This window comes from Drosophila subpulchrella, chromosome 2L (genome assembly GCF_014743375.2).
Source record: "Drosophila subpulchrella strain 33 F10 #4 breed RU33 chromosome 2L, RU_Dsub_v1.1 Primary Assembly, whole genome shotgun sequence".
NCBI lineage: Eukaryota > Metazoa > Arthropoda > Insecta > Diptera > Drosophilidae > Drosophila > Drosophila subpulchrella.
The window spans coordinates 20098921-20121369 of NC_050610.1; the positions used below are offsets into that span (position 1 = coordinate 20098921).

Consider the following 22449-nt stretch of genomic DNA (forward strand, 5'->3'; position numbering starts at 1 on the left):
TCCACAAGAGGTCCACAGAACCCACACGCGGCGGAACCCATTCGCTTCTTGGCAAACTGTTTGTTTATCCGTTGGACATTTAATGGAAAGTCGTCACGGTGCGCGGATCAACGGGACTCGAACGCGGAAAACTGCGAGAAAAGCGAGGAAAAACGGGTGCAGAGGCTGATTGGGAAATATGTGCGCCTGAGTTTCCCGGCCAGAAGGCAAAGTGCCAAATGCTCTGACAAATAATTCTGATAATTCCTGTAATAATAATCACCGGGATTTAAACCAACGACAAAAGTGTAGTAAAAATAAAATTGTTTTTCGAGTGCCAATAAAGAAAAACCTAATCGGAGAAAAACGAAACTCTGTTCAAACTCCTATTGCGATTAAATCGGTAGAAATCCAATCAAAAAATGGCCAGCAGCCGTGGCAATTTCCTGACAATCGGATTACTTTTGACCCTGATCGCCAGCGGTCAGGCTCATCTAAACATTTTCCTCAATCTGCACGAGGTGTTGCGTTTAATCGGTAAGTTGGCAGGGAAATTCTCTAAGCCTAAGTCGCTCCATGGTTTTTCAATTAACTGGCCAATTATTTGCCACTTTTGTGTGCGTCCGACTTAAAATTGAATTTGATTTATGGCAAGACAAGCTTTTCTTTTTGGCTTTTGGGCAAATAGGCAGAGATTTGCCTGGATTATTTACTCATTTTTCCTGTAAATAATATATGCTTTTAATTGTTTCTTGGCCTGCAGCTAAGAATTTTCTTTCGCATTTTCTTGTGCCAAATTGGACAGTTTATTCGGAAATGTTGATATTTGTTTAAAATGGTTGCCTTGTTCTTTGTTTTAATTTATTGGTCGATTTAACTTGATAAATAAGAAAGCCAAATTAATTTAATTTGTTGAGTTTTCATCAAAATTTAAAATTTCTGTCAATTAATATTTTAGTGTTTTCGTTTTTGGAAGACAGATTTTCTTAAACGGTCAATTTGCTTAGACCGAATAGAACTTCCGAAAACAAATTCACTAACAATTTTATTTAGTTATCATACAGATTTCTCATCAAAATATTACTTATTCATATTAAAGAATTCAATGATAAATAAGAATTTTTTTTGATAACAATTTATAACTCATTTATAACACTATTAAAATTGTGTTTTTGTTAAAATCTTAGGAACATAAAATGTAATAGTTTTTCTTAAAATAACATAGTATATCTTTTGAAGCATTATGGTCAAAAATTCTTCAAAAGTGTGTTTGCATATTAGTTGCTTAACTGGTAGTAAAGTAAAATAATTAAGCGCTGTTATTTTTATTTTTTTGTTTATTTTTAAAAAAAGATTTAAGATTGATTTCTTATTCCTGTCAAAACTGATTTTTTTATCTTCAGTTGATTACAAAGTTTCCACTTGAGCAAACTAATCGGTTTAATATAGCCTTAAACGTACACAGACAAAAATTGTATGGGTAAGATGGACCAACACGGATAGTTAGTCAACTGTAAAACAGGGTTAAGAACTATTCTATGGGTTGGGACCATTTAATTAAATCTTACCTAACAGTTTTTTTGTGTGTAATTTCTTAATTAGTACTAAAGTACTGGTGCTGATTGTTATTGTAAACTTAAGGAAAATAATAAAACGCTATTATTTTTAATTTTATTTTCAACTACTTTAATCTTTTTATTCGATTGAGTGATTTCTTGTTCTTATCGAAACTGATTTGTTAATCTCCAGCTAATAACGAAGTTTCCACTTGAGTAACTAATCGGCTTTAAGATAGCCTCAAACCAAAACCCAAGTACCTTTAATCTACTTCCCAGTTTATGCCTTTCCACCTCCCTCTACCACATCCCATTCAACTCAAGCTATTTTCGACCAGAAAAAAAAACACATAATCCCATAGAAAAGATTGCCAAGCTAATAAAAGTGAGGAAGATTGTTTTACAATGTGTCACAAGCATAGACAAAGAATTTACAACCCAGTGAATATAAAAAATAAATCAGTAGCCCAAGGAAAGGGTGGCCGTGTTGGGACAAAATCCATGTGGAATCGTAAAACACATGCAAAGTGTTTGTTTATATATACATATAGGGAGTACAAGGTGGGATCGGGAGCTGGAGATAGGGTAAAAATTATCAAAAATTATGTTGTAAAATTTACAACACTCGCGTGTTTGTGAGTGTGCAAACAGGCCGGGTGATTGATGGGCGTCAGGGGTTCTAGAGTTCTAGAGTTCTGTAGTTCTGGAGTGGGTCCACAGATTGCATCGCGTCACTTGTGAATAACTGGGTAAATATTTGCTCTATAGTGCAGGGCTAATCAGGCGCTTATCTAGTCGCTTATCACCGCTTGCCACTCGTCGTAATTCATGTTTGATTCGAGTTCTGGGTTATGGGTTCTATATACCAGGTTCTGACTTCTTGACTACTCCTACTCTCACACCTTATCATCAGTTAAAAGCGCCAGCAGACAATCAATCAAAGGTGGTATGGCAAGTGGTTGGGATGGGAATGGGTTTTGTGATGGAATGGGGATGGATGGCCAGTTGAGGCTTTCCACTTGACATGGCCCCGGGAAATTTATTAGTTGTGTCAGCCGTATGTCAAACGAAATCAGAATTAAAACCCATTAAGCGGTGGCCGCTATTCATTTTTTCTCCTGACTCCTCCAATTGCACTTTCCCCTGGGGGGTTTTTTTCGGGATTGGAGAATGTGGAAAATGGGTGCTGGGTGGGTTTCGGGTGACGACACCCACTCCAATTATTCAACGCTGACAGCGGGTTGCATGCCTGAACTACTTTTCGATCCGCCAGCTAGGTGTCACCTTTATTTTATTTTATTTTATTTTTTTAGCGGTCGCTTCAAAAGCCTTTGTGTGAGTGCACATCAATTAAATTGTCAACCCGGGCAGCAGCACTAGCAAAGTGAAGGAGAATCGCCCGAAGAAGAGTTTTATGCACTTGCAGCTGCGGCATGGCATTCACTGTTCGTTAGGTTAACATCCACACCATATAGCATAGTAAGCCATAAAATACCACACCACATACCCGTACAGCCACCCACTTTTTTTTTATCCCAAAGTGCGCCCCAAATTGCTGGGCTCTATGTAAACCATGTCAGGTGTGGATCAAAAAAGGGGGCGTGGTGCTGTCTTCTTGGTTCGGTGGTTTGGTGGCTCAGCTCGTTAGCGAAATGAGCGGATATGTAAAGTCGGTGCAGTTGATGGATTTTGCGGTTGCAATGAGTGACCAGAAGGGTCTGGTTGAAAGATGATCAAAAGTTGCCAGGTGTGGGCGAAAATTATGATGGTTAAAAGTTGGGAACACCATGAGATAATGAAAGGAAAGATGATTGGTAGACAGTATGATTTTATTGGACATTCGGTTTGAGATAGATATAACTAATTCCATTTGATAGGAACTTTTATTTTTGATCGACTTATTCAGACCCCTAATATTTAGAGCATCTTAGACAACCCAATTGGATTTGTATTAAATACATAACATAGAAGACCTTTTCAACGTCTTAATATTGTGAAATAGTATTTTACTAAAAATATGCTTTATAATAATTATTATTATTATAACTATCCGATCTCAATCTTTCGAGTTATATATAATTTGGACTACGGACTTTAATACTAAATTCAATGTTTCGTTTTGTTTTAAAAAACATATTCTATAAATATCCACTTAGATGTATGGAATAAATGTATCTGAAACCTAGAAAACCAATTAAAATCGTACTCCTAGAGCCACCCAAAAATTGTACCCATAACACCAAACCAATTTTCACAGTTGAAAAACTTTTCCCTCAAACTTGGCTCACCGGGGCTTTTAGGGTTGCCCAACTTTGTATCCCTGGCAGCTGTCTGAGCAGATCCTTAGATCCACGTAACCCACGGACATTGCCAGTCACGTTTCGGGTCTGTCTATCAACACTTGCTAATCTCAACCCCATCTCTCTAAATGGTTTGACACTTTCAACTGGCGCGGGCCAAAAGATTCATCATCTCGAACTGAACATGATTTTCCGGCGCACAATGGAAATTGTTGCCAACTCACGTTTGGCTAATAAAAGCAAAGAACATTTGGCCGAAATACAAAACATATTTTCGGCAAGTAATGTGAACTCAATTAGAGAGCAGCAGCGGCAGCATCATCAGCATCCCGGTAAACCGGGGAGCTCAGAACTTAAGGGAAATCTCTGTGTGCGTGGCCAAAAATGTTTTACCCTCGGAATAATTAATGCTGCAGTTGGAATCGAAGGCATTAGATTTGCCCGAGCGTGCGGCATGTGTTGCCAACTTGCCACGACAACATAAACAAGCGGTTGTCGTTGCCCCCTGCCACCTGTCTCCTGTCTACACGGAAAAAAAACAAAAACTACACCAAAAAAAAATCCTTTAAGAAAAAAATTACTTGCGAAGGTGATATTTTGGTTTGGGTCTAATACTTAAATCGTTTGGAATGGCCCCATGACACTTGTTAAATCTTCTACTAACGGAATGGATTTTATTTATTTCGAAAAGCCATGGCAACCTACCATGTTTGTTTACTATTTTACATATCGATTTAAAATTTCTAGGTTCCTATGACTTTTTTAAATAAGTTTAGTGAGTTATTAAAAATATAAGAAAATGTGTATGACCATCAAGGATCAAACAGAAATCTACAAATTATAATTACTTGTCAGTTTCTCTCATTTATTATCTGCCTGTTATTTATCACTGGCAAATATGAATTAATAATTATATTATTTTCTTGGTAAATATTTATAAGGCAAGCGTCTTTTATAATTTAAAGTTTAAGATCGTCAGTTCACAACATTGTGAGATACTTTCTCTGGGTGTACTGATCCATCCAGTTGCCAGGTTGTTATGTCTGGCTTCATGCAGAGTTAAACGCGTAATTGGCAAATGAACAACACGGACGGAAGGCAGAAAAGTCGATGCTGCTGTTGCAGTGACAAGGACGATGACGCAGCCGCGGTGGCAACAGCAGCAGCAACATCCAATGCTGCAACAACAGCGACAGCAACTTTTGTGGCAACAGCATGTGCAGCGATTTGCGAGTTGGCCAGAAATATCTGTTGCCACTCTAAATCCAGCTGGGAATGCTACTCACGTGTCACTGGCATTACATCTATTGGACCTTAAACTAGGGTTATGTGTCACAAATAGTGCATTGCTAAAAATAATGAAATTTTAAATAGCAAAATAAAAGAAAAAAGTATTACCTTTTTAATAAGAACTATAATTCTGATGTTTATAGTTGGCTTATATATTATTTTCTGAGACTATTAACTAATAAACTATTAAACAAATCCGATTACGTAATAATGAATCATATAAAGACTTAATCTTCTTAATAATATTAAGTATCACATTATATACTATTTTTTCTATGTGCATTTTGATCCCAATCCCCCTATTATTGACGAGTCATTGTGCTGTTATAGGCTTTCACCCCCGTGTGTTGCATAAACATTGCTATGCAACATTAACACAAAAAAAATCGGTTATGGTTAGGTGACCACGCCTTCGTAATTGAAGCCACCACTTGCGCTTAATTAAATCACTAAATGATTTGCGGATGTTGATGTTTGTTTAATTATGGTTCAGGAGCTTTTATGGGTGACAATAATAACAAGAAATCATAATCATCACGCTTCCACACCTACAAATAGATTTCCCAATCCCAAAATTGTGAAAGTTTTTTATATAATCTACTTTTTGAGATGAAATTTATTTTAAATATGTACATAAATTAAGTTAATTCTCAATGTAAACTCTCAAAAGCTTTAATGTTTTAGTTTTAAAGCATACTTTATATATTATATAATCGGATTTTATACCAACATATAAATAAACCGTTTATTATCTTGTATGTTTATTATAATTTATTGGCTATGGAAACTTAATCGTCGCCAGTGGCCATAAACATTTAATGATAATTTTGATTTATCCCTCTAAAATACGCAAATTCGAGAGAAGCTTTTAAGGCCACTAGTTTTTAAAGAGCTTATAGAAAAGTTACACAGATTGTCCTGAATATTTAAACAATTTAAAAGCAGGAAATTTGCAAAAAAAAAGTGAAAAGGTTAGGAGCTAGAAAATTAAAGAAATCAAGCTGAATAAAAATATGAACTTATTCAAGTGCCCACTTCCATGTCAATCTTTATAATTTATGGCAATCAACTGCCCCCAAAAAGGCCAAGAAAAAACGAAACCAAATTAAACTATCTGTAATTGGTTTGGGCCAGCCCATTTATCCGGCTTTCAATTAAAGTAAATTTATTTAAATTAAAATCATATTTCACATTCCAATTTAGCAACGCCACGAATTCCCCAAAGTGCTTCACATATCAAGTCCATTTTCACCCCCTCAGAGAAAAATTGAGTTTCCCCAGTCATATCTAAAGTGCTTCAATGCTCGGTCTGTCAGTCAGTCCGGACTTGTTATCAAATTAATTTAATCAGTTTCAATTGTTTATGTTCTTTTGGACTTCTTGCTGGGGGTTCCATTTTCGGTTGCATTTCCTTCTTTTTGGATTTTTGCATGATTGGTGGCGGTCAGACACGAAATGGGAGAGTTTTCCGTTGCCGCCCAATTTCTCACACCCCCAAAAAGCGGCATGTGAATGAGTTGCACAACTTCCAGTCGACTTGAGCTTTTTTTCCCTTATTACGTTTGGAGTTTATATCATTTGGGTTTTTATGATTTCAGCTTTTTTTTTGTCTTCTTCCGGCAATTATCTGCCTAGACAAATTGTTGCGTCCATTATGCGGCGGATTTTGATGGCAAACACATGTGGGCAGCTGGAAATAATTCATGAGTTTTCACAAAAGCGAATTTCGATTGCGTGTGGGGATTAAATCAAAGAAAAAGCCTCTTGGATTTATGTTAATCCTTGGGAAAATGCCCAAATCATCTTACCCTTTGCACGAAAAGCTAATCAAATAACCTAAGGGCAAACCAAAAAAAATACCGCTCAAGGGTAATTAAGGCAAAGCTGCTGGCAAAATCACTTTCCCACAATCATGATGGGTGATTAGCAGAGGGTTGTCTTTTCATTCGGCAAATGCATCAGCTAAGCTGCAAATAAAATGTCTAAACAAACAAAGGCCAATGCACGCGACGCGTGCTGGCCAAAAAGCAATTGTATCTAGTGGATACCTATGAAGGTACGCATCGCAACCCTCCACCTCTTTAATCCAAAGTGAGAAAAGTCGCACACAACAATGTCAAATGGAGGAGGATGGGGAGGAGTACGGCCTTCTACCTTCGCTACTTAATGGACCAGAAATGCGTGGTGCAAACAGCAGCTCCCCCACAATCACAATTCGGTGTCCCTGTCCCTGACCCTCGTCCTGCGTCCTGCGTCCTGCGTATGCAAACACACGGGGTGGCGGGGGAATACGTTCGCCCGGAAGCGAAATGCCAGCCAGGATTGCAGGCAGGGAAAACGACGGCACTACGGCCTGAATGAAAAGCAGGCGGACCCGGCACTTGAGCACGCCGTGGCCTCCACTCCCGGTGTTGAAGCAGGGTCTCAAAGCCAGTTCCCCGGCAGACAGCCACCCCTGGCGAGGAAGGGCATCTCCTCCTCCTCATCCTCCTTTCATCCCTGCCAGCTACCCGCGTTGAGTGCTTTATTTCGAACCACTGGTGGCAGGGGTAGATGTGGATGGGGATGTGGTTGTGCATAGCACGGCCAGAAGCCTTCGCCTGCAGGCAAACTGCAGGCCGACATTACCAATGATGACAGTGGCACAGTGGTGTTCAATAGGAAATAAACAGGTTTATAAAGCTCCTAACAAAATGTATCTCCACTCAGTAATGTCAGTCCTATAAGATATAATTTATGAAAGATAAAGGAATATATTATTCGAATGGAGGAAAAATAAATTTATTATTATCTTTTATCCTTTTATAAAATTACCATCTTTAATGCCCCTATAAAAATATATCTCAACTCAGTAATATACATACAAATCCGTTCTTAAATACATCTTGTCTAACCTAGTAATTTTTATTTTTTATTTTTATGAATGATATAGAAATATATTATTTGAATGGAAGAGAACGAAATTCATTATTATCTTTTATCCTTTTATTAAAATACCTTCTTGAATGCCTCTATAAAAATATATCTCAACTCAGTAATACACATAATAACCTTGTCAAATGTATCTTTACCTAGTAATACAAATATTTTAGTATTATATTATTATTCTGTCATAAAAAGACTTAACAAATAAAATATGAATACAATATATTACAGTTTTCATTTATCTACACTATGGTTTCGCAAACATGTCTAATTATGACTAACCATTGGTCTTATCCTTAGCTTCTTTGTAACATTTCCAAACATGTATATACATACATCAAATAAAATTTAGAATAAGTCCTTTGACAACAATTTAATATATTCCGTTTACAAAATTCGTAAAATTGAAGTCACAAAATATTTAGATTAAATTATAATAATATTATGATTAAACATGTTTTTATTAAATTAAATTTCATTCACAAAATATTATTTTCTAATGCTATCTTATAGTTAAAACTACCATTTATTAAAAGTAAATATTCAACATTTTTTGATTGTACTAAAGTATCTAAAGAGCATAAAATCAAAATTGATATTTCAGTTAACTCTTAAAACCTTTTTTTCTGTCCATATTTCTTCTCTTCTGCATTTCCCATATCACTCATACCACTGTCGTACTTCCCATATTTTTATTGCTGGCAAATTCCGGCGGGCGCCTTGTGGCCCTCCCTTTTCCCTTGATTACCCACCACCCCTCGCCATCTCGACCTGACTCTCGTAATGAGCCCGTAAATTATTTTTTATTATTTCGTATTTAATTTTTTCATTGGCCGCTATTGTGCCTTCGCGCTACTCCTTTAGATTCAGGACACCGACAGGAAGAGGGAAAAAATGACGACGCGTGTGTGGCATCCATTTGATACTCGAAATTGATTGTGGGAATCGAATCTGATGGGTCTGATAAATATATGTATGTATAAAAAGAAAAGGGAGCCAAGGCCAATCGATAATCAACGAGATGCCGAGGAGCAATTCAGCACTAAAGTTGCCTAAATGAAGCGTATTATGGGTCTGTCAGGGATCCATTAACAAAATGCTAATTACTTTCCGCACAATTATCTGCTTCCAGCACAAAAATCCATAAGCACATATTTCACGAATGCAGCTTATTGGAAAATTTCACACGCCCGCACAGCAAGCCAGCTTCCACAGATGCAGTGGCACCAGCTTCCCACGCACGGGGAAAAGATAGGAAAATATGGGAAAGTGGGGGACTTTCCCTCTATGAAAACACATCTGGCCGAGAGTGTGTGTGTGTGTTTGCTTGTGTCCTGATAACATGGATGGCAATTAACCATTTTCTGGAGCACTTAAGTGCCGAAAAAAACGATATGCATGTGGGGCCTCGTAATGAGTTTCTTTTCGGGGGGGATAATCCCAAACTTAAACTAACAGATGGGAAGGGGAACCACTCCGGGGAAAGCCCGTAATAAAATAGTTAATGCAATCCCCAGCTAAGATTAAATAAATACCAAAGTCTGCCTTCCAGCAAGAAAATCTAATATAATATAATAATAATATCTAATTCTTAATAATCCAGAGAACTGTGTTTTATATAGCGATTTTAAAGCTTTATAATCCAGAAACTACAGAGATCTCGATTTTTAAATATGCATAGTACTCTGCACTTTATAAATTTTTAAAAATTCCTTAAACAAAAGTTGAAGCATGAATAAAACCATTTTATTTGCAAAGTTTAACACGTTTAACAAAACTTTTGCAAAGCAGCTTAAACTTCCAAGCGTATTTCTTCGGCATCATAAAAAACAAACTTTCCTCCAAAAGCGTGCACAAACTAAATCCCATAACTCATACAAACACTATCGACGAAATTTCCGAAATTGCAGTGCGTTCGATTGACCCAATTCTTGTTTATATTTTTTTTTTTGGAACCGCCTGTCAGTCACTGATGATGGAACTCAACACCCTCGGACATGTGCCGCCAATCATTCCCCAACAATTTCGCGCTAATCGAAATAACCCAAACATTATGTGTACCCCTCTCCTTTGGGTATTATTTGACCATATCCATATAATTTATGTCTGCAATCCGACGACAGTGAAGAGATCTTTTTCCATCTGCGTTTGTAATTTTCCTGTCACGCCCAATGAAAAGTCCACATGGCACGTAAAGAGTGAAAAAGAGGGCAACTACAGCAGAATCCTGATTATTCTGCGGTTTATTTTAAGTTTAATTAAGCGATGATACGGAATATTTATAAATTTGATTTACCACGAGGGTAAAATATGGGGGCGAATGGGGAATGGCGAGGGGTTTTTGCCAGATTCGTTCCACGGCGAATGCAATTCGCTCTGCGTTCTTCCGTGAATTAGTCGCGGTTATTATCATGTCTGTTCCCCTCTTCGTTTATTATATATATGTATCTACATTGTACAATGCTTATAGACTGGGTTTTCTTCGGTGTGGAGCGTGAAATGTCGGGTAGCTGGAGGGTGAGTGGCCATTGGCAACATTGTCATTAACATATTTAAATGTGGGATAAGCTGGGGGTGTCGACCAATGAATAAATAAGTGAATGAATGTATTCAAATGGAAATCTATTAAGTGAGCGTAAAAGTAGCAGTCTTATGAATGAATTTGATATGGTTTCCTCTTTTGAGATTGTAAATAATATAATTTTCATTGCCAAGCAACTAATTTACTCATTTAACAAGGGTTCTAAATATTTTTTGTACACTTTGGTTTGTATACCCAATTACCTAGTTCGCTTACATTTTTCGCCTTCTTGTTTTTATGGTACATCATTATAATGCTTACCATTTAACCACTTAAATAAACATTTATTTAACATCCTGTAAATTACTTAAAAACCCCCACACACAATTATCTCACCGCTAAGCTGTGTTAATTACACAGATCTTAACATATATATAAGTATTTTTTCCGTATTCCACTTATCCACCGGACTTGATGAGTAAAACAAACCGCCAAAGAGAATAAAGAAAAGTAGTGGGAAAAAGCGTACAAAAGCTTTAGCTTCGTGTGTGGTAAAGTTTACACTTTTTTCGGTAGGATTTTCTGTTTTATTTTTTGACCCCTTCTGCATCGTCACGTTTACAAGATGATAAAGCCTCAACCACTTTTCAACGGCGAATGAAAACAAAACCCCAAATATATATATACATGTATGTAGATATATTTGCCTGACCCAAAAAACACTTGAAACAAACAAAAGCTGAAAACTTTTCGGGGTGTTACTTTTTTTTGGTGCGATTTTTTTTTATTTTTTGGGGGGGCATGGGTGACAATGTCTATTTCAGTGGGACCAACGCCTACACCCAATGCAACAATGCTAATCTGCTCTTCCTGCTGCCTTTCTGCCTTTCTGCCCTTTGTTTTTTGTTTTCTGTTTATTTGTTTGTTGCCTTGCCTTGCCGCCAGCTGCTGGGCAAAATACACAAAAAAGTCAATAGTACGGGTCCAAGAGCTAAGGACTACGTAGCTCCTCACTCGGTCAGAGTCATAAATTACCGCATCCCTGGGGTGCTATTGAAAAATATGTGCGTTTCGCTCCCTGACGATCCGCCTCTTTGCCTGTTTGTTTGGGACCGGGCTCGAGACCCGGCCCTCAACGATGCCCCGAGGAGGCTCCGCCGTTGGCCAAAATTTTGGGCTGCTTCTTGACTGCCTTGTCAAAAATTGTTCATAAATTGTTGGGCCCCACCCGAGTGGCTGAACTGAAATTTCAGCACAGGAAGTTGCTGTTTACTTAACTCACACAAACATCCACACATGTGACTTTGTCTTTTGACTGCGGGCAGTTGGCTGTTGGCCACCCATGGAGGAAGCTGCATGCAGATCCAAATCCACAACGCACATTAGGAGCTGACCCGAGCAGACTCAGCCGTAGACCGCAGGGCAGAGCCTGGTGTAGGTGGTGCCACCTGTGCCACTCTGGAAAAAGCCCCCAAAAACCCAACCCAGCCATTCTAACCATTTTAACAGTGCCTGTCTCCTGGTGGTCGACCCACCGCCCTCACTTTATGACTTACCATAAATTTTATGACAGCGCCTAGACACCGATATACAGACGGATTCGGAGATCCCTCAACCAGAGGTGATAAAAATTTCATTACGTCACGCAATGCAGCCAGGGCAAAAAGTCGAAACACAGAGAGAATTGGGGGGGAGGTACAAAAATATATATTTATAGAAAAATTTTAATTGGTTTTCTTAATTCTTAATTCTAACTTACTTAACTTAATTCTAAATTGATAATAGCATTCCAATTTGTATGTACTTAAGCCTATATCAATTAGTATATTTTAAGTATTTTTAGTATTTTTTAAAAGCATTTCGAAATATAGATATCAAAATGATACACTCTAAAGGCTAAAAAAAGTAGTAAAAATATACATGTATATAATATAAACATTATAATAAATTGAGTTTTTGTTAGGAACTGATTGAAATCAATTTAAATTTGTATTATTTATTTAGTATTTTATGGTATAAAAGGATTAAGAATTATAAATTTTTTTCCCTCAGTGTATACCCCGAGAAATTGAAAGAAAACTTGGCACCAGTGGCAACTTAATGGCCAACACTGTGGCAGAAATCCCTGTCGAGGGCGGTGCCCGGAGGCAGGACTGATGGATGTAGGTGGGTGTTGCCACATCTATACCCTGATTCCCGTTGTCTTTGCCAGGTGTCGGTTGCTATCGCTCGGATAATAATCACATTAACTTCTCCAGATAATCACATTAAATTTAAGAGCTCGCCTTTTAATGCTCCTTTTGATTTTTTATGAGTCAATAAGACTACACTCCAGTTCAGTTCACTCCCAATCACGCCTTTAATGGGGGTGAAAGGGGAGGGGACTTTCAGCCATGTACCAACTTCACATTTGCGGTTCTACTGCGCACCTGCCCAAGTGCTCACTTACTTACTCCTGGATATCAGCCAAGTAGCTCAGGCATTAGATTAATTACCGATTAGTGGCGGAATAATTAAGCTGTTTAATTGCCTTGACCCAAATGGGTTTCAGTCAGGAGAGGTCCTTTTAAGTGTGCTTCAGAATTTGCTTCACGGGGGCTCTAAGATAAAATAACTTGAAAGCTTTGGAGGTCAATTCCATGGGAACAATTGCAGAATTTTTAAACAATTTCTTTAATTTAAAAAAACTATAACATCTAAACTAATCAAAAATTAAAGTAATGTTTTAAGATCGATGGATTCTTTTAAAAGTAAATGGGCCTCAAAATATTGAAATCTTACTTTCTTCTTTCGTCATAAAAAAATGTTCTAAGCACGGATTTATTTTTTTTGTCTTAAAAAATGTTTATGGCTTTTAAAATTCAGTTCATTAAAAAACCTTTAGCTGTACAGCAATTAAATTTAATAGTTTCCAATGTTAGACCTTTCTTTAACGTTTCTAGGGCTAGGATGTGCTAATTAACACTTACCCTGAAGATAGCTCAAAAATCATTAAAGGCTTCCTTAAGGAGCACAAGTTTTCAAGGCACTATCCTCTCTCAACTAGTTAAGAACTTTGCTGCAATACCTGGGAAATTTACATTTTTAATTGAAGAACGAGAATCAGCTAACGAAGCTTATGGCAAGACAGGCTGCAATACATTCCTATTCCCATTACCAATGCCGATGGCCAAGGCCAGGCAAATGCCATAAATGTAATGCGTTTCTTTTATGGGCTTTGTCATAGAAATCCACCAACAGTTGGCAACATAATTTATGCACCACAGCCCGCCTTCTTGCGCGGAATTTATGGTCTTGGCCAGAGGAGAGCATCCATCGCCGAGCCTCGTCGAGGTGATAATGTAAGGGAAAACACACGATGGGATTGCGTCTGAGCTGCAGGCTGGAATATAAGGCCATAACTATAAGAAGAGCCACAGCATCCATGGCATAAAGACCAGGCCAGAAAAGAACAGAACAGAACGAAACAGAACAGACTCAAAGACCAAGGCAAATAAATTGCAGCTGCTCGAGCGGGGCGATGAAATACAAATAGAAATACTTGGCAGCTACTGGACGTTGGATGAAGTCGCCACAGAGTTGGTCGATTCGCAGGATGGGGGGTATTCGGGATGGGAATCACACTGTCAGTCGCAGTCACTTCACATGTCCTTTGGCTTGTTTGTCTTACACTCTGACGCTCCGTGGATCGCAGCCGGGTGAAGTAAAGTTGTTTGGCCAGACAAGACTTGGCCAAATGTCGGGCCAACGCAGCCGGGCACGAATCATGGCCATTCGGGCATAAAAATTACCTTTCCTTGGCCAATTGTTCACTGAAAGAAATGCCTTTCAAATTGTTTAAAAAATATATATATTAAGAGCCAAATAAAATTCAAAATTTGTATTTATAACTCTTTTGGTCAAATAAAACTTGCTTAAAATTCCTTTTAAAGAGGGTCTACATCTCGACAATATTTTATAAAGAAAGTTACAAAAATTCTATTGGTTGTTATAAGGGTTTTTTAATATTGTAGCTAGCATGCAAATATTTTATTTCCTATCTAAATAAATATAATCAGTCATTTTTAATATCGTTTGGCTTTTATATACGGAATTATCTTAGAATATTAAAAACTTTGTTACCTTTATTATTAGAAATTTATTATTAATATATTATTGTATATATATTTATGTATTTAAATTATTCAAAGTTGTTTCATATCTATATTTGGCTAATATAATAATTTTTCTCAGCGTAGCCCCTTTGCAGACTCCTCTTGACCTTTTATGGTTAGCTGGAGTCTCAGTTTCTCGTCTTGCCACTCGACTCGCCTCCGATTTAATCAGCCTGGCCGGCTAACATATAATTTTGTGAATTGCAAGCTGCATGATAGGGACAATGGGCATGTAGTTCCCAGGCTGAAAGGCAATCTCCTTTTCAAAGGAGGCTAGCAAATTGAATCCGCATGGGTTATGATGTACTTGCCTTTGGCTTAGATAAATTCCAGCCTGGCCCCCTCGTATGCAGATTGAAATGGCAGAGCCCATTAGACGGCCGAAAAGCCCGCGGTAATGACCCTAAATCAGCATCAACTTCTAGGCCAATGCCCAACCAACCGAATGTCATCATCGGCCGCGGGACTTTCAGCAGATAACCCCATACCCAGATCGTAATAAAAATGTCGTCTGACTTTCGATGGGGGTGTCTACGTCTGGGGTTCTCGCCGCCCGCCTTTGGGTCCCTCTGTCTGGGTTTAATGCACAACATATTCATGTGTCAAAAGACAATTTCGGATTTATGGCCTGCGAAATCCCCCCCCAGAAACGAAACGAAATGCGGACCAACGAATGACGCAATGTGGGCGAACAACCAACAACCCAACAATGACAAAAAATATGTTAAGAAAGCATAAAATGATATCCAAACTACCCACTATGATCTGGTGGGGGTTTTGAGTCTGGTCTGGTTTGGAAATCTCGCTCATGTCTGCCTTGGGTTTGCATAAATTAGGATCTGGACGGGTTGCTGAAAGGAAAAGGAAGTTTGGGCGGGGCAAATATTCAGTTGGTGGCGCAAAAAAATGGTCATTTTCTTTTTTTTCACATACTAAAGCTCTCGGCGTGTGTGGAAGAGTTTTCCTCTTTTTTTGGTTGATGCGTTTGCTATGGCATTTTTAGGGTTGTAATTGAAATTAAATAGATGTCGTGCTATGAATTCAAATCGCCCTCGATTGGCCTGCAAAATGGGGGTCTTAAAGAGTTAAAGATGAGATCTTTTTTTTTGGCGAAATTGAAGATTAAAGTGGAAGTCTTATAAAAATATTAAATTCTAGTCTAGAAGTGGCGAAAGTTCTCTGCTGGATAGTAAAATATGTTTTCAACCGAAATTTTTCCATTCTCCAGAAATGTGTGTACTTAAACTCAACTCTTTTCCCTAGAATTTTATATTTTTTTTTATCAACGCCCAGCGAGAAAAGCAATTGCTTTTTCCTCCCCCACAGACTTATTTCCTGCACTTGGGTAACTATTTTCGCACAGCTTGAACAACTTTTACTTTTCTCCCAGCGTTGAATTTATGTGTCACTGGCACTTGAAGTGGAAGTTTTTGGGCGCCGTCTCCCCGGCATTTGCCCTTCGCCGTTTAGTTCCCCCTCTGATTGATGTTGGCCAAATCGATTTTCCTTCAAGCCACCTGGCACCCCAGCATCCCAACATCGCAGCATCCCCACATCCACAGCATCGACTTCATTTGTTGGGCAATCAGCTCTAATTAGCACTAGACCAAGTTGAAATGCAAAACGCGTCGCGAGGGGAGTTCGAGGGGTTTTGGGGGTGGACGGGGTGATGGGTTGTTCAAAGTAAATTGCTATTACTTGTCTATAATTGTGTTAGGAGTTGGGGCAAAGTTTTGCATCTGCGGAATTTTAATTGTAATTGTTTTCAAAGTTGAATGTTAGAATGAGTGACTGCTGGAAATTGAAAGAAAAAGAAAAGGATGAATGTCTTTGGAAACTTTAAGGGTACTTAAATAGTAAGTGAAATGAAGCTAGCATTTCCAAACCATTAATTTTAGGTTTGCATAAATTCAGAATTAAGGAATTAAAAGCTTACAGTGAGCTCATATTTTTGTATAAACAGCCATTTCTTTTTCTGTTTAATGAGCTGCACCTCACATGTCGCAGACCCATTAACCCTTTGACCCCCTACCCACGTTGGCGTTGCAGTTATCACAAGCTCTCTATCTAACTTAGCTGGGTTCATTATGCGACAGTTTCCCATATCTGCTACCCTTAGACCTCGAAGTCCCTTCCTTTTTCCCCCTTTTCCCCTATCAACTCGCTGGGCTTACTAATTACATTTTCAAGAGTGCAAACGAAGCGTGCGAGCGGCGATGGGGGGGTTTGTCTGGGGGTTTGCCCCACTAATTAGTACGATATATATATGTGCTTATAATGCGGACCGCTTTATGCGCTCCTCTGGCTCCCGGTGGCATGAATAGACCGAGGAATAAGTGGCATAAATTAAAATAAAACGTACAAGTATGAAATGTAACTGCGGCCGGGATACGACTGCGATAAAAATCTAAAATAAACACGCTGCAACAGCAACATGCAACGCACACACAGCAGCAGCAGCAACATCAGCATTAATTAAGCATGAACATTTAACCTGCCCACTCGGCCACGCCCCCTTCCTTACCACCTCTGGAGGGAGTCGCGTGTCTTAGCCAAGGGTCCACCTTCGGTTTTTTATAATTTGATTGATTTATTGTGTATCCCATGGAGGCGCCTCGCAGATGCAATAAAAAACGAGGGAGCGGAGATCCCTTTTCCTACAAAACGCATGGCTAATTTAATTAAAAATGCATTCTTGGGCAGGTAACAGTTGCAGGTTGAACAAACACACGGGCTGTCAAAACTATCTGATCAATTTACAGATAAGAATGAATAGAGGGGTTAGAACGGGGAAAACCCTGGACAGGTGCCAGCAGGTGTGACGTGGGTAAGCCTCTAAATAGGCCTCATTTTAGCTGGAAAATTTTAAATTCTCCTTACTCCTTTACGGCTCAATGTCTTTAAGTCCGTCCATCATTCCGTCATTGTTAGCCAACTTATTTGTTGATTGTCTACAATGAAGGAAAAAAAAGGACCAAGGCGGTCCAAGAAAATTGACAATCACTTTAGGAGCGCGCAGCATGCCATTTAACTCCTTCAATATGTCACTAAAGTGTCTCGAAGGACAGATATTTCCCGAGTCCCGATTCAGTTCCAGGAAAATCAATTTTCCACGCCCCCAATGAGCAGAAGAAAACTGTTATCCCCTGTGATTGATTATGCAGTCGCGTCGAGTGACTGAGCGAAAAGTTTTTCTTCGATTCACTTGGCCCACAAATATATCATTAATTTCGCCTCGGCTGAATGGGATTATCATTGGCATGGCCCGTAAGGTGATGTGCAACAAGCAGTGCACTTAGAAAAACTTTGGATGCCCCTGGAAATTTAAAGAAACTATTTATACATAGGTTAAACAACTGAAATGCAACTGAATTCTCATGATAATTGCGATTGTAGATACTTTTTAAAGAAACATACTTACATTTTTATAGAATTCTCGTTGATCATTTATAGAACTCTAATAAAAGCTTGTATCGTTTCTTCATTTGTTGGAAAACTTATAAAGTTCCAAACTCTTTTTTGAACATTTTTAAGGAAGGCAACTTAAATATGTATTTTTTCATAGGTTTATAAGTTACAAATTCTCATAAATAGGAGGCGTATCAAAATCATAGCCTAATATTTTAATTATTATTTATAAGTTTTTTTCATTTTCTTTGAGTAAAGTATTTATAAATACTTATAAGTAAAACTTAAAACAATTTGTTTTTATGTATATTTTGAAGGATACATTATATAGTAATTTTTTCGAGTGTACTAAATATGTTTACCCTTTTCCCATTTATTTACAGGAGTTTCGGCGGAACTCTACTACGTGCGGGAGGGTGCCATTAACGACTACGCCCTGAACTTTGCCGTACCCGTGCCGGCGAACATTAGCGACGTGACCTTCACGTGGCAATCGCTGGTGGACCACCCGCTGCCCTACAGCATCAATATCGCCACTTCGGACACAGAGGTGTTGCCCCGGCCCATCCTGAATATATCCCGTATCGGGGATGTGCCCATGGAGCCGCAGACCTGGGGCATTGCCCTCAAGTGCTCGGGCACCAAGAATGCCGAAGTTACGGTCACCATCAATGTGGAGGTCATCCTGGATCGGGCCACGAACAACAATACGAACCTGATCTTTAAGCGGAAAAAGATCTGTTTGAGAGAGGAGCAGGATAGTGCGCATGAGGAGTACGACGATGACGATGTGGACCTGATGCAGACGGCGCGAAAAGGACATGGTAGCGATGTGCACTATGTGGATCGCAACGATGAGCATGTGGTGGCCAATGGACACCAGTCGCCGGAGAAGGAGAAGCAACGCCCGGTGGTCACTGAGGCGCCGGTGAATGTGGGCCGTGGAAACTCGGGAGGATCTAAGCGCGACTTTGATCCCATGTTAAGGGAGAACCTGGTTCCACCCGCCAGTGGACTGGTCACTCTCATTGTGGGTGGTATTCTGGCCCTGGTGCTCGTTTCCACACTCATCCTAATCGCCTACTGTGCCAAGGGTCCCTCCAAGCGACATCCCTCGAATGGGGTGCATCTGATCAAGACCTCCAGCTTCCAGAGACTGCCCACCATATCCTCGACTGCCCACAATTCGATCTATGTCTGCCCATCGACCATCACACCCACATATGCCACACTGACGCGGCCCTTTCGCGAATATGAGCATGAGCCTGAGGAGTTCAACCGCCGTCTCCAAGAGCTGACAGTCCAGAAGTGCCGCGTCCGGCTCTCCTGTCTCGTCCAGGAGGGAAACTTTGGGCGAATCTATCGGGGCACTTATAACGACTGCCAGGAGGTATTGGTCAAGACTGTGGCCCAGCACGCCAGCCAGCTGCAAGTGAATCTCCTGCTCCAGGAGTCCATGATGCTCTACGAGGCCTCGCATCCGAATATTCTCTCCGTTCTGGGCATCTCCATCGAGGATTATGCCACGCCCTTTGTCCTCTATGCCGCCACCGGAAGTGTGAGGAACCTGAAGAGCTTCCTGCAGGATCCGTCGTACGCCAGGAGCGTCACCACAATTCAGACGGTGCTCATGGGCTCCCAGCTGGCCATGGCCATGGAGCATCTGCACAACCACGGCGTCATCCACAAGGACATTGCGGCCAGAAACTGTGTGTAAGTATTACTAAATAATAAGACTTAAACACCCAAAATGGGGTTACAAATATACAGTTAAAGGCGTGGGACTTCTAGGCATATTCAGAAATGAGTTTATCCGATTTACATAATTAAGGGATGGTAATTCTTTATACACAACACTAGAAAAATAGTCATAGTTCATATAAAAATCTATATATATTTAAAATTTGACATTTAATATTTTATACAAAGCATATTAAATTGCATGCTTAAATAAAAAATAACTTAAACTATTACTATTACGATGTTAGTAATAATTACTTTAACGAATGTTAGAAAGAAAATTAATTTCATATTGCTTTCGGGGATACAATAAGTTTAAGACATTGCAAATTTTTAATTCTTTTAATGTTATTTATTTTGTAATCTGTTTTCTCTCCATCAGGATTGACGATCAGTTGCGTGTAAAACTCACAGATAGTGCCCTAAGTCGCGATCTCTTCCCGGGTGACTATAATTCTCTCGGCGATGGCGAGTACCGACCCATCAAGTGGCTCTCCTTGGAGGCCTTACAAAAGTCGCATTATAACGAGGGCAGTGATGTCTGGTCCTTCGGCGTTCTCATGTGGGAAATGTGCACACTGGGTAAACTACCCTATGCCGAGATCGATCCCTATGAGATGGAACACTATCTGAAGGATGGCTATCGATTGGCCCAGCCTTTCAACTGCCCTGATGAGCTGTAAGTACTGTCCCCTTAGTTTATTCATTACTTTTAAGATTGTTATAAATACTTTGTTTGGTTAACCTAAATCTTCTTTTCTTATAATTTAGTACAATAAATTTAATCTTACTCATGTAACCCTTTCTCATTTACAGCTTCACCATTATGGCTTACTGCTGGGCTTCCATGCCAACCGAGCGACCCTCGTTTAGTCAACTACAGATCTGCCTATCGGAGTTCCACACCCAGATTACCAGATATGTTTAACCAGCGGTGCTGAAGCATGCCAAGACCTGTAAATACAACAAGAGGCGACGTCGCAAGATTTTCCAGCAGACCACGTCGTCCACTCTGTTCCCAAAGACATATTAAATGGTAGCGCCTAGATATTGGGGTTAGTACGAGATCCCCAGAAGTATATGAATGACTTATGAGATAACATGGATTCAACAGAAAGAGAGAGGGTGAAACGGCCTGATACCTTCTATCCGCATAACTTCTAGTTATATGATTAGTCAGTAAGGACATGTGACATTTCAATGCAAGAATTAGGATTATAAACAGAACATAAACACCTACTGAAAACCCCTGTTAAGACACACACACACGTTCTCACGACGAGATGAGCTAAAACCCAGTAAAAAGTTATCTTAAGAGGAGACTCCATCATAAAATAGAAAGAAATAGAAAATATTGATATACTAATCGTAGCTAAAGCAGATCCAATAAAATCAGAGTCCCACGAAAAACCAGTGCTAGGATAGGTACCCAAAAAAAATATGTCGTAGTTTCCAAGTGAGCGTTGCAAGTTTGTCATTATAATGGGATTACAATACGATACCGAAACATATATCTATGTAAATGTATTCACGTGTGTGTTTATGTCTAAGAACCGTAGTGCTAGTAAGAACTCGAAATATTTATCTAATGTTAGAGCACCAGCGACCCGAAAACCCTTAACCCTAAGTTACCGCCCCTTACAGTCTCGAGTTGTAAGTTTTTGTGTAATATACTTAAGCAGTTTGCATTAGTTCTTAAGTTACTCTTATGGTTTTCTATGGCGAAGACACAAAAGAAAAACGATTTCAATAAACGTCCGTGCATAATATTTAAAAACAAAAGTAAATGGTGGCTCTTTTTTTTCAAGTTGGCAAATGGGAAATGGTACGAGAAACGCTCTATGAAGGCTCCTGGTAAGTAAGGCATTCTCATTGAGCCCGGCCACGCCCGTCACTTAGCCTAAAACAACGCACTCTAAGAGCAATGTGTTGTTTGGCTACCCGCCTCCGCAACCCTCCCTAAACCATTCAAAACCAATCCCCAACCCCAAGTGTACCTAACCAAAACCCAACGCAGCCGAACCAATCTCTTTGCAACACAAAAGGCATGTAATACCAACTGCCTATTTGAGAGCAGACGATACCCCTACCTTCTGCTACAGGCATCGCTCGAATGAAAGAACTATCTTTTACACATTTTCATTGTGGTAATATATTTAATTTTTGATATACCTTATTTTCTGTAATTGTTATAATTAATTTGAAAAATGGATAGCAATGTTCGCAATCATTTTGTGGTTTCTTTTTTCTACTAAACCAAAAATAAGGGTTTTTAACTTTTTTCCTTGACCATTTTTGTAACATATTGAAGTAGTTCTTGGCTTGAAATATTTAAAATTAATATTGGTCTATTTTTTTAGATTTCTGTAAAATAAAATTTGGAATTCCCTAGAAAAAAACATGTTTTCTAAAACGAATTTCCTTTTTATGGAGCCACTACTGTACCTACATTGATAAGGTCCTTTCCCGCACACCTGCACGTGAATTGCAGAGGGACAAGGGAAAAGCCCAGGTCATGGCATGCCTTTTGATTGCCATGCTGACACTACTTAGTTTTTGGCACGTCATGCTGGGGA

General features: G+C 39.2%; 1 protein-coding gene across 1 annotated transcript; it reads left to right on the forward strand.

Moving 5' to 3' along the window:
- The first annotated feature begins 95 nt into the window (after positions 1-95).
- LOC119548258 (tyrosine-protein kinase Drl) lies at positions 96-21633 on the forward strand. The gene is made up of 4 exons (XM_037855403.1): positions 96-516; positions 18517-19846; positions 20256-20552; positions 20690-21633. Exons 1-4 carry the CDS (start codon positions 402-404, stop codon positions 20799-20801), a joined length of 1854 nt encoding a protein of 617 aa, XP_037711331.1. The 5' UTR covers positions 96-401; the 3' UTR covers positions 20802-21633.
- Positions 21634-22449: the final 816 nt, after the last annotated feature.